Here is a 12752-nt window from a genome sequence, read left to right as displayed (position 1 = left end):
CCCTGGGACTCTGAAACAGAGATTGCTTCTCTGCTCCCTTCGCTGCACAACTAATTGAGCTCTGCACTGTATATGGGGCCGGGCCAGTGGGTAAATGCTCAGTGAAGTGTTTGTTTTGGAGTAGATGAGGTGAAGACTCCAAGCAATGTAAACTGAATGCTGAGCTTGTTCTGTTCTGGAGGATTTTGTTGTTGTTTTGTGTTAAGATTCCCTGCTGTGGTCTATATCGGCTCAGAAGCGTCTCCTTGCAGAAATATGTAAGGGAAGGGGCGCTTTAATTAACAATTGGATGTTGCAAGTCCAGCCCGTGTTTTACTGGAGATGAGGATGGCGGGGAGTAAGGGGGGACCAGTCCCCTGGCCTCACCCATTAGGGCTCAGCGTTTGGGGTGTGTCCCATGGGTTTTGGGTGCCGGGCGGTGTGGCCGGAGGAGCAAAGACCACCGTCTGTGTGCCATCCAGCTGTGCTGGTGGCCTCAGCCAGCTCAGGGGCTTGGGAATGCTCTGGATGTGCGGCACGGGCTCTGTTCGGTTGGTCCCCGTGTCAGCGGTGGCTCCAGTGGGCCCTGACCCAGTGAATTCACTGCATAAATGCCGCAGGGTGCGCCCGCTGCTTCTCTTGGAGCTTCCCGGGTAGAAATGTGGGAGCCCTCGGCAGGCGTCTCCCCGACGTTTGATAGAGCCAAACAGGGGCTGCACGTTCCCCTGGTTCTGAAATCGGCTCGGGAGCTGTGGGGTCGTTCTGGTAACGCTGTTACTTGCCGGTTTACCTGCATAGGTCCTGGAAATGTGCTTTTTAGCGCTCTGCACCCAGGTGGAGAGCCAGCATGGACAGCAGCATGCTCGTTGCGTTAGGGAATGCCAGGCAGCATTGTGAGAGTAAGCAGCTGGTTCGGCCGTGAGAGGAGCCTGTGTTGCGTGGTGCTTTCGGGCAGCTGTTGGTTTCTGTGGGAAGTGGAGTGGACGATGAAGCTGTCACGCTCACTAGAAAGACAGAAATAAAGTTTATTCTAGGGCTAAAACATTTCTTCCACACCTGGCATATCTAAACTGTTTCTTGCCTGATTTTGTGGTTTCGGGCATTGATATGAAAGTCAGCTGAGATTTAACCCTTACATTTGTAAACCATTGGTGTTTTCCTCCATTTTCTCCTTGTGTCTTGATTTCCCCTCGCTGGCAAACTGGAAAGGATGAGTGTGGGTTTCATTTAAGGGCTCTCCTGGCTGATCCCTGTGGGAAATGCTCTTCTCACCCATGGAGCTTTCAGCCCCATGGTCATGCCCTGACAGCAGTTCTGTTTCTCTTTGCAGCCTGCTTCGAGTAACAAGCCACGAAAGAAAAAAAAGAAAAGGAAAACCAAGAAAACTTCAGCCGGGGAGACTCTGGTATGTTTGCGTTTGCTCTGAGAGTTAGCGGCTCTGCTAATTTCTGCATGGGGGTTCACCAAGTGGCTACTCTGAGGTGGCTGCAGAAAAGATTTTGAGGCAAAAATGCTCCTTTTTCCATTGTGCTCACTTAAAATAGCAAAATGGCAACAGCAGCTTTTGACTGTGGTCCTTCAGGCGGCTAGGACTGGCACAGCTCTGCTGCAGATGCTTAGAGCTGAAATCCTCACAGCCGCATCTTCTTTCATCTCTGAGGCTTTGCACGGGAGGGGGTACTATGCGAGGGGTTTTGCATTTTCCTTACATTTTCCCTGCCCTACTTAGGTAGCTCTCCTGGCTCTGCAGAGCCTACAGAGCTCTTGCTGCCAGCCATCGTTACGTTCCCTTCTCCCCCATGCCCAGCCGTGCTCCTTCTCTGTAATTTGACATCTAACTGCTGAATGCTGGCAGGAGCAGCTGCCAAGTGCTGTTCCCTGGGACCTGCTCTGTCCCCTCCATGAAGAAGGGAGCAAGGGCACGGCGATTCAGCTCTCTGCCCCTAAGGAAGCGTGCTTGGAGTGAGAACTTTATCCAGTGTCTGTGTTAGTTGCAGATAAAAGTACAAAAGACGAACGTGTATGCTTGAATATGCTTTATCTACTTGAGCTAGGCTGGGAGACTAAACAGATTACAGTCACTGGTCTTTTAAATTCAATAGAAATAAAGCTCAAGTGGGAGCTAGTTTTCTGCTAAGCTTCAAGAGCCCTAACTATGCATTCAGGGGAGATCCTTTGCTAAATGTCATGAGCCACAGCGTGCTGAAGCACCAAACGGATGAGCCGTGACTCTGGTGTGGGTGCCCGGCTGGCCGCCTCCTCCCTGGGAACTCAGCTGGGCGACCTCGGAGTGAGTTCCTAAGGCAGAGAACCCATCAAAGAGCCCATTTCCTCTCCCAGTCCAGGAATAACGAGCAATCGGGTGACATCTGCCAGCTGTAGGCTCTAGGGAGACCTCATACCCAGAACCAGGCGGTTTGATTTGCCCACTAGAGATAATATGACCTTTGTTCAAGCACTTGAATGCAAAGCACTCTGTAAACTTTTCACATATCCACTCCACGCAGAGTGGCTATATTTAACTGGAAAAGGCAAGCTTGCAGTGCTATTTGGGTATAGTGAATGGAATTCCGTGTTCCACCCACGTACGTCGTGAGGAGGATGTGAAACAGCCGCCTAAGAAATGCGTCACTTGCTATTTGTGGGGGCAAATAGAGGGAAATCGGGATAGAAGTGTTATACAACTGTTGAGCGTGCGCTGCTGGGCATATTCTTTGGGTTGTTAGGAGGTGGGGAAAGAGAGAGTGCAATCCATGAGGGCTGGGTTAAAATCATGCGAATGTTTGATGACTTACTACAAAGGTCGCAGCACTGACTTCGTGTTTCTGTGGAAAACAGGCAGTAAAGGCTGATTGCTTAAATATTTGTCATTAAAAACAGTAGCCCAACGTTTCGTGATATTATAGGGATTGTAGTATAAATAAACAAGACAAAGGAGGGCGAAGGCTGGGTGGGAAGGTGCAGACCAGAGACCAGGCACACTCAGACTTGCGAGCTTTGTGTTAGGCTGGGAAAGACACCTGTGGCCAGCTCTTGCCCACGCGAGAGAGCTTCTGCTGGCATATTTGGACTCGTGGTGGTGTGAAGAGCGACTTCACACTGTCGATGCCTTGAGCCAGTGGAGAACAGCAGCCAAGCCCTTTTGGGGGTGGTTGGACTTGGAAGGCAGGCTGTGGGTGGGATTCCCAAGGGAATAAAGGTCGCTGGGTGCAGAGCAGGAGGCTCTGCAATGACGCAGGACACGTGCACCCGAGGTGGGTGATGGGGCTGCACTGGTATCACATGGAGATTGGGACGAGCCAAATGACCCGGCGGCAGCTGGGTGGGATGTTGGCTGGGTGAACTGCGTGCCGCTGTGACTCATTCTGTAATAACTGCCTTGTGTTTGCATGTGCCTATCTTAAGGAAGACAACGACCTGGAAGACATCGACAGCCTGCTGGAGAAGATTGAGGATACCAATGGGCTGTCACAGCAAACCCAGAGCGGAATAATCGCCGACAGCAGGCCTCTGCTCTACGTAGAGCACAGGTAGTGCTTGCTTCCTTCCCCATTTTGGCCTCGGGCATGAGAAGGATATCTGCTCCCACGAGGAATGGAGCTGGGAGCCTGCCAGTGTGACCTGTCTCTGAATTCCGGACCTTGCTTGAAAGGGGTTGTGGTAACTGTTGTGCGCAGCCCTGTTTCTAACCATTGCTCTTAGAGCTGCGCTTAGTTTTGAGCCGGTGACTGGTGTTCTTTGCTGTCACGCCTGGTTTGAGTGGGTGCCTGGACCAGATTAACCTCCAGAGGCACTGTCCAACCTAAAATACTGCATGACTGTAGGAGAAGCTCTGCAGAGCTGCTGAGAGCCCTGGTGCATAAAGCTTTGCAATCAAACTCGCCCGGCCCAGTGACCAGCTGCATTCAGGCCCCAGTACAGCATGCGCTGTCCTCTGAGGAGGGCTAAGCGGTGCCAGGAGCTAATTCCACCAGGAAAACTGGTTAGGCTTGTCTAACCTTTCCCACACGTCACCATCAACAAAGTGGACTAAGTGCCAAGCATGTGCAAGGGCTGAAGAACGAACCGGGCTCCGGCTGGAGACCTGTAACATCTGGGCCTGTTGGGAACGGGCCGGCTGGTGGGCCCAGCGTGTTTTGGAGCCCTGGGTTGGTGCAGATGCTGGCAGCTCTTTCTGGAGAAAACGCTTAAAGTTGTAGCTGGGACAACTTAAGCAGTCTGGGGTTTGAAATATCAAAACTGAGTCTAGGCTGGTGGGCGCTCAGGGCTAGCGCAGCCTGTTCAGGGATGCTCCAGTAAAGGCAGGAATGTTTGTTTATCTAGAGGTGGTTTTAAACCTCAATGCCACCTCTGGTCAAGCAAATGTTACTCAGAAAGCTTTGAGAGCTGGATAATCTCTGAGTGGGTGAAGGTTGGCAGCGCTGGATTTCAGCCTTCCCACTCCCTCTCTTCAAGCCCTGCTCGCTGGGTGGTAGGGAGCAAACCCCTCAGAAATACGCCTCCCTTCTCTGGGCCAAACGTGAGATTGAGCAAGCTGTAGGTGTTGTCATGCTAAGATCTTTGTATTAAAAAAATGTTTTTTAATCCTCGCCCGCCTCCGTGCAGCGATTATGGTGCTTGCCCCGAATTGCAGGCTGCTGCTGCAGCAGATATATGGTGTTTTCCAGGCAGGCACACCCCAAGTGGCTGTTCCTGAGTGGCGGTTGTACCCCAGGCTAAGGCTCCAGCTGCCCTGGAGAGGGCAGCAGAAGTATTCCCCAGCTCAGCGCTGTCAGGGAGCAGAGCACGAAGGCAGCAGCATGGATCTGATTGAATGAGCGTTTTGATGCCTCCTGTTCTGACCATTTTTAGGCTCCTTTTGGTTTGTTGTGTTAGATCAGGGCGGGTGTGTGACAATTCAGAGGTTTGGCCAGAGGCAGTTCGAGGTACGGAACACTTGGCACTGATGGAGAAGACTTAGGTGTGAGACTTCTGGCTGTGTTTAACTTTTCTCTCTTGTTTCAACCTTCTCAGAAACTTGAATCCAGAGAACGAGCTGAAGAGATACTTTGGGGCTCGCGCTGTTCTTGGTGATCAGAGGTCAGTCCAGAATTTAATATTAAGCCCTTTCAAAGTCCGAGTCGGTGTGTCTGTCCCTCCCTTGGTACGGCTTACCAAGCCCCTGGTGCCACACCTGGGCAGGCAATCCAGGGATCAGGGTGTCTTGCTCATTTAGTAGTCACTTCTTGGGACAGGAGAATTTTTTTTTTTTTTTTTTTTTTTTTGTGATATGTGTGGGGGAGTGGGGAGTAAGATGTCTGCAGGCTTTTGCTAGCATTTGCTTTTTCGTCTGCTGATTTCCTCTCTCATTTATGGTCAAACACTCTTCTAAAGTCCTTCCACTCAAATTCATGGAGTATAGAATCCTTTTTTTTTTTTTTTTCCCCCCCCAGCATTTGTCACTTGTCGCTATTCCAAAGTTTCTGATACCTTACAGAGTGGACCCTGGATACTTCTGGAGGGTCTCAGGCGCTTGCTTTCAGGGGCCCAGGGAACCTACTGCTTCTCGGGTGTGAGATCTCTATGCAGTTATCCATTGCACAGTGGTCAGGGTTATCCAGAAATCCCTGCTTTCATGAGCTGGTTGAAAAACGTGCGCCTAAGGAGGATATAAGCTCAGAGCAGCGATGGTGGAAGCGGCAGCCTTCTCTGAGAGAGTCTGTGGAAGAAAATATTCTTGTGCTTTGAGGAAGAAGCAGCAGCCCCTTGCTGAGGACACATGACTTTATCTTAGGGTGGCCTTGATTTCTGAATTCCTCCTGCCCTGAACCAATAACTTGGTTGCATTTGTGAGTACGGCTTAAACTAAATTGGTTGACATTTGAAGGCGCTGCTGGGAAGAGAGATGAGTCAGAGGGATACGGGGCTCTCTTAATTGGACCTGGGAAGCTGTTTGAAGCAGAGGCAGCTGAGAACTTGGCAGGAATAAAAACGGGAGAGAAGCTATTGAAGTGGAAATGCTGGAGGCACTGGCTGGCCCAAAGAGGAATGGTTGAAGTAAGGCAGAGCCTGAGCGAGGGTATGCTGTGTCCTGAAGGCAAACATGTTAAAGCTCTGGGCAATAGCTCCTTGTGGCAGGGCTGTAGCTGGGGAAGAAGTTGGATCTCTTTTTCCTTTTTTTTTTTTTTTCCCCCCCCCCCCGAATCATCCTTTTTCAGGCTGGTTTCAGCCCTCCTCGTTCTGTTAGTATGGATAAACTTTGACCTCTCGTGTTTATTTCCTCAGGCCGAGGCAAAGGCAGCGCCAGTACGTCCGTAGCACGTGGCTGACAGCTTCCAAGAACACCTGGCCACGCTACAGCAAAACAGGTGAGGCTTTCGGTGCCACCCCCCGAAGCACTGCGCTGCCGCTAGCCAGCAGGGCACGTCCATCCTGCGCTCACATTGGCATGGGCAGCCGCTCCTGCCAGCCTGGCTTTCCCAGAGCCTCCACACATGGAAAGCGGAGCTGCTGTCATCAGCTGCCAGGCCCAGACTTCAAGCTGGCTGACGCAGAAAGGGAACTGCTCATCAGCTGATGGAAATACCTCCTTTCGCAACAGGGAGAACTCTGTTGTGTTGTGTCTTGGCATCTGAGGGGGTTTTTCCCCCTTACTGGAGGTAGCAGGTGACGAGTACTTCCCCTCTTACAGCGGTTTTCCTGGATAATGGGAAATATCTGTGGGGAGAGTGAGCTGCCTGGGCTTCTTGGGTGGGTTTTGGCCTTTGCCTCGTGGGAGGAGGGAAAGGAGTGACATTCTCTGTGGGGTTTTCTGAAAACGCGCCTGGCTTTGGACCCAGCACCATGAAAGAGCTTTCCACGTTATGAGAAAGCAGAAGAGCCTCTCGTGCCGCTGTGCTCACAGGCTGGCAACAGCAGGACCCACATCTCCTTTGCACCCTCTAGGTATTGCCATGCAGCTGGTGGATGCCAGGAGGGGAGTGCAGTACTTCACCTTCGAGCACCATCGCGAGTACCAGCAAGTGCAGTTCAAGTTCCTGGACGCTGTGGAATCCATGGATCCCAACAACATTGTGGTATGTTGCGAAATCGGGTTGCCCGTGCTGTTACCTCTTGCATCCCTGCAGCCCCTTTCCCTGGTGGGGGAGGTGGGCCAATGCATCCCATCATTTTTTTGCCAGTCTCATTTTGAGCAGTCGAACCCCGTGCCCCCTCTTGTGCAGGGCGAGGCGGCGTTGCTTGCTGAGCTCTGCTTTCACCTTATTCGTAAGATAAGTGACCACCTCGATGCAAATGAGGTGCGGTGGCTGGTGGCCAAGCCTCGGTGGCTCTGCCCGAGAGCGTGCCAGGTAGCCATCTGGAAAAGGAGCCCGCAGGAACTGACTGTTTGGCGGAGAGGGTAGGAGTAAAGCTCCCTTGTCTCAGCTCTTTGACTGGGAAAGGAAAAATACTGTATAAACCAACCTTTAAATGGGAATCTAAACTAACAGCTGTTCTATTTATAAACTCTTGCATGGAAGAAAAATGTGTCTTTTCTTGGTATTTCAGCAAAACAGTCTTTGTGTTGAAAGTTTTTCATGCGTGTCCAAGCTCATTAAACTGTATGGTAACATTTATAGTTTGTAGTGATAAGTAATGGTAAAATTGCTCTGCACCCTACTGAACTGTGATTGAGGTATTTTTGCTCTGAAAACTCTGGCCACATGAGCTCAGATATGTGCCCTGGAGAAGTTTCTTAAAGAGGCCATTGTCCGCTAAATAAAGTTTACTTCCTTCTACTTTCCCACCCTCTGCTCATGGCCGCTGCTCCCTCCGGCTCATCAGTTCCGCCTGCTGACTGCACTGAGGGATTCGCATTAAATGATGCGAGGTAGCTCCTGCCACGGCAGTGACTGACCCGGAGAGCTCCCACACCGCTCGTGCAGAGCGGGACGGGTTTCCCGTGGTACCTTTATGCTCTGTCCCTGTTAAGTGGGTCTGGCTGTGTTTGAAGATGTTCCTACAGCTGTGGCCTTTCAATTCTACGTGAAGGGTAAAAATCTAACGGACGGGGATTTGCCCGTGCCAGAAGTACTCCAAACCCCCAACCAGTTGATCTGTGACAGCCGCAGTTCCAGGTGGTTGGAGCCCAGATCTGCCTTGCTGCTGTGGTTTCAGCAGTCAAAACATGATTTATTTTTTTTTGGAGGTGTTCCTGCTCAGTGAGTGTTTTTCTGCAGGGCTGAAGCCGGCAGGTTGGGATTAAAGGAATTTGGTTGCGTTGTGTGCTTAAGTGGTGGCTTTCTGTGATGGTGGAGCTGGGCTGCTAGAAAGGTACCCGGGTCAGTAAGTGAACAAATTCCTGGGAGGGGACGCCATCAATATCGATGACATCTTTGACAGTGGGGTTCCCTGAACCCCTTGAGGTTGGCAGCTTAGAGCACGCTGGGAGTCATCATGTGTGCCCAGCTTCGTGCCCTCTTTCCCAGGCATCTGCTTTTGGAGATGGGGTGAGATGGACCTCTGCTCTGCCCCAGCGTGACTGTTCTTAGGGTGTCTTAGTCTGTGGTCTTAGCCTTTCAGGTGAGCTGCGTCCCCAGCCTCGTGCTGCAGTCTGAGCATTGGAGCGCTGATGGTGCGGGGCAGGATTTCTTCACCTTCAGACCCAGAAGCAAGAGCAGCCCCTCTCTCTCGGGCACGGTGTCGGGGCATTTGCCTCCCTGCCACACTTACAGAGCTTTGCCTCGTAGGCAGAGTGCATGAGAAACCCGTGATTTGTGCCATCCTGTAATCAAGCTCATGCTCTTCTGTAGCTGCTGCTTCAGATGAACCCATACCACGTGGACTCCCTCCTGCAGCTCAGCGACGTGTGCCGGATGCAGGAGGATCAGGAGATGGCCCGTGATCTCGTAGGTAAGAGCTGAGGTGAGGAGCAGACGTCCTGGCATGCGGTGGGGTGAGAGCTGCTGCTGTTCACCATCCTGCTTTCACCTTCTCCCAGCTCAGCCTGCTGCTGGGGAAGGGGCAGCAGCAAGGGTGGCCAGCCCCTCTCGGCTAGCCTGGGTCGCTGAGAGCTCACTGGGGGTGGATGTGGAAAACTCCAGCCTGGCTGAGTCCCCAGCGGGGTCTGCAGAGTGGCGTGGTGTTGTGCTGCAGAGGCAAGGCTTGTCACCAGCCACCAACACCTATGGCATGGGGAGGGAGAGGTGGTGCTGGAGCATTGCTCTGTGGCTGCGCATGCTCCCAGTGCCCAGCGAGTCCCTGCCGAAAGCCCCGGCTGAACAGTTGCTATGAATTGGTAATCAAAAACCAAGCAGAAAGCCCTTGGTTTTGTTGCAGCAAATCAGAAGGGTTGGTTTGGCTCTGCATTGGTGAGCGCGAGCGCTCTGCCCCATATTGTCCTGCAGACCAGCAGCTTTCGCTGGAGGTTCTCAAGTAGAGCCAGACGCGCTTGTCTGTGGCAAAGCGCTTGGTGTTCACCTTCAAAATGAAATGCAGGATTGTCTGGGTGCGGGGGGATCCCACCTGCAGGACGTCCCTCACAGGAGGAGGGTCTGATTTAGTAGCTACAAGATCCAGCAGTGCAAGGGATGCTCCAGAAAGCCTACCCCCTTGGTGGGGAGCGTGCCCAGCCCTCGGGGCTGGCCTGCTTTGCCTTCCTCTGACCGGCATCTTGCAGGTCGGCATGTGGGGCTCCGCTCCTCGGGGCACTGCAGGCTGCGTGGGAGCAGGAGGCGTGCTGGAGCACGGCTGCCCCTTGGACTGTCGTGCTGCGGTCTTGGCTCTCTAAGATGCGCTGTTTGTTAATGGGGCATGTGCTCTCCAGCATGATAGGAGGGGCCAGAGGTGAGGTGAGGACAGGATCTTTGGCTTCCCTATGTGGAGACAGTTGTGGCTGAGGCAGCTGTCCCAGCCTCAGTCCCAGACCTCCTCCAGGAGAGTTGTTTTTCACAACCAGAGCACGATCGAATGCCCGCAGACGGGACCAAGGCTCGCTTGCCTGGGTATCTGCTGTGATCACATACTCTGAAGTATCTTTGTGCCTTGCTAGAGTATGAATGAGCTTATTTTGTGGGCGCCGGAGCTCTCAATTATCAGTTTTGTGAGCCGCGGGGTGTGGTGGGGTGCCCTGACTCTGTCCTTGCCATCTGCAGAGCGGGCGCTGTACAGCCTGGAGTGTGCCTTCCACCCCGTCTTCAGCCTCACCAGCGGGACCTGCAGGCTGGACTACCGGCGGCCGGAGAACAGGTAGGTGGCATGCCTGCCTGCCCCGCGTCCGCCGGAGAGCCGTCGTGGCGTGCCCTGGCCTACTTTGGACACGGAGACCCAGATTCCCAACATCTGCTGCGTCATCCGTGCTGGTGGGGGGACCTTGAATGTCCCTTTCTGTCGGAACGAGCTCAGCCGCCCGTGGCAGTGCCCCTTGGTGGGGCAGCAGCGGGGCTCCTGAGATGAGTGCCGGGGTACCGGCAGCTCTCACTCTGTCAGGTCACTTGCGCTGAGGTTTCTTTGCAAAGCATCCTCTTTCCCAAGGGATTTCTCACTGGAGCAGTAACTGCTCCTCCCCATCACATCCTTCTCGTGCAATTGGTACCCCTTAGCCCAAAACGGCGCTTAACTTTTGTCACAGAAATACTCGCTGCGTGTTTACAGCTGCGCTTGGTCCCCTTGTGTGCTCCCTGCCTGGCCTTCGTCCCCAGCACTCGCGCTGCTCCTGGCCCAGCTCTTTATGTAATGACAGCTCTGCAGCTGCGGGGAAAGGTGACTTTATTCTGGGAATTTTCCAGTCAGCTGACCCGAGTCATCCCTCCCAAACTGCTGTACCTGGAGCTTGCTCAGATTTCCAGTACCTGCTCACTGCCAGGCTTGGTGCCGCCTGTGACCCAAACGCTGTGATCTGTATCTTGCCCGATTTGGGCGTTAGTCCTGCCCCCGTACATGTTGTGCATGCTCTGTGTCACTGTCCCGGTGTGGCTGGGTGGGCTGGGACAAAGTGGGGTGCGGACTCTGGGGATTTACTTCTTTCTCTTGTCCTGAGTCGTCAGCCACTCTGCGCGAGCACAAGGCTGTGGGGCCTTGGGGAGCAGGGATGGAGCAGGCCACGGGTTTTCTGTCCCTGTGCTTGCCCGAAGAACTTAAAAAATAAAAAAGAGCTGGAATCGTGAGGGGTCTGTGGCGCCCCATACTGCACCAGGCTGGGTTCCCTGGATCCCGCTGGCTGCAGTGTGGAGGAGCTGACTGTGGGTCTCCGTTCTTCAGTGGCATGAGGTGCTGCTTCTCCAAATCTAGCTTCTAAAACCTGCTCCTGTTCCCCATGCAGGGCTTTCTTCCTGGCTCTCTTCAAGCACCTGATGTTCCTGGAGAAGAGAGGCTGTCCCCGGACAGCCCTGGAATTCTGCAAGCTGATTCTGAGGTGGGTGCCCCTGTTCCCTGCGGGGTGGGGCAGGGCGTCTCAGGCTTGGGGGAACACGCTTCGAACAACGCACTGACCTAACTCGGGCGGGACAGAAGCCCTGGAGGCGTACTGCTGCTCCTGGGCCCAGTGAGGGCTTGTTTGCCCTCCTTATAGACGCGGTGTCACAGGTCAGTCGTGGGCACTTGCTCTTACCTGCAGCGCTGCTTGGGAGAGGGGTGACTGCTGAGAAGGGGGCTTAAACAGATGGGAACCAAGGGCTCTTGCTCTCGGCTGCTGAGCCTGGCATCTCTGCAGAGCAGACGTACAACAGTGGCTTCAGCCTGCTCCTGTTTGTGGCTGTTGATCCTCCTCCTGGGTGGTGACAGGGGGACAGTCCCCCCTCTGTGGGGATGCAGACCCGGGCAGGGCGTTGCACCGTCATCCCGGCCATGCAGGAACGATTGTGTTCCCTTTATCTCCACTTGCTGAGTCACGGAAGCTCTCTGGATGCTAGTGGGAAAGTCTCGTTTGACTTGGAAACGAGGACAGCTCCTTCAGCTTTTGTGACACTGATTTTTTGTTTCCTCCCCTTGCGCTCGCCTCCCTCTGAAGCCTTGATCCAGAGAACGACCCTCTCTGTGTGCTGCTGCTGATCGATTTTCTGTCGCTCCGAGCTAGAGAATACACCTTCCTGACCCGCATGTTCCAGGAGTGGGAGGTGAGTTGGCAACAGGCTGCTCTGACGAGAGAGGGGGCAGAGACGGGGGGGAAGAGCTGAGTCCTGGGGCTCTCCCCGCCTGGGCTGGGCCACAGAGCATGAGGTTTTCCTAACTAGCTTAGCCCTTTCAGGGCCGTCTCGTTGGCCGGGCTGGCATCCCCAAATGATCAGAATGACCCGTAAAGGCTGGGGTGTTTGTTCTCATAATCCCAGTACCCTGCAAACAATTGTACGAACTCAGAATTGCTTACTCAGTCGTGGGGGCACCCAGATCCCCAAATGATCAGAATGACCCGTAAAGGCTGGGGTGTTTGTTCTCATAATCCCAGTACCCTGCAAACAATTGTACGAACTCAGAATTGCTTACTCAGTCGTGGGGGCACCCAGCCAGCCACTGGAAAGTAACTTAATCCAGCGAGCAAGAACCCCCCCCCCACGTACAGCCCAGCCACATCGAGATTGTTCTGCATAGCATCATTTGGTAAATCTCCTCTCTCTCCGATCCTGCAGAGTCACCGGAATTTGTCCCAGCTGCCCAATTTCGCCTTCTCGGTGCCGCTGGCCTATTTCTTCCTGAGCCAGCAGGAGGAGCGCTCTGAGCTGGAGCTAAGCCAAGCCCGGGAGAGAGCCGCCCGGCTCATCCAGCTCGCCTTGATCATGTTCCCAAGCGGTAAGTCTGTCCCCACCGGTAGGTCCATCCCC

At 53.6% G+C, this 12752-nt stretch overlaps 1 protein-coding gene across 1 annotated transcript in view; it reads left to right on the top strand.

Moving 5' to 3' along the window:
* Window positions 1-12752, top strand: part of TCF25 (transcription factor 25) — a 19244-nt gene that overhangs the window by 786 nt on the left and 5706 nt on the right. Inside the window, 10 exon segments of the mRNA XM_035898947.1 lie at window positions 1310-1384; window positions 3385-3509; window positions 4993-5058; window positions 6244-6326; window positions 6904-7034; window positions 8751-8850; window positions 10092-10185; window positions 11258-11350; window positions 11945-12050; window positions 12561-12720. Coding sequence (XP_035754840.1) covers window positions 1310-1384; window positions 3385-3509; window positions 4993-5058; window positions 6244-6326; window positions 6904-7034; window positions 8751-8850; window positions 10092-10185; window positions 11258-11350; window positions 11945-12050; window positions 12561-12720 — 1033 coding nt within the window.

Source organism: Egretta garzetta, unplaced genomic scaffold (assembly GCF_000687185.1).
Source record: "Egretta garzetta isolate BGI_Z169 unplaced genomic scaffold, ASM68718v1 scaffold428, whole genome shotgun sequence".
In the NCBI taxonomy this organism is placed as follows: Eukaryota; Metazoa; Chordata; class Aves; order Pelecaniformes; family Ardeidae; genus Egretta; species Egretta garzetta.
Note: the sequence above shows the minus strand (reverse complement) of the source record. Positions and strands in the feature narration are given on the sequence as shown.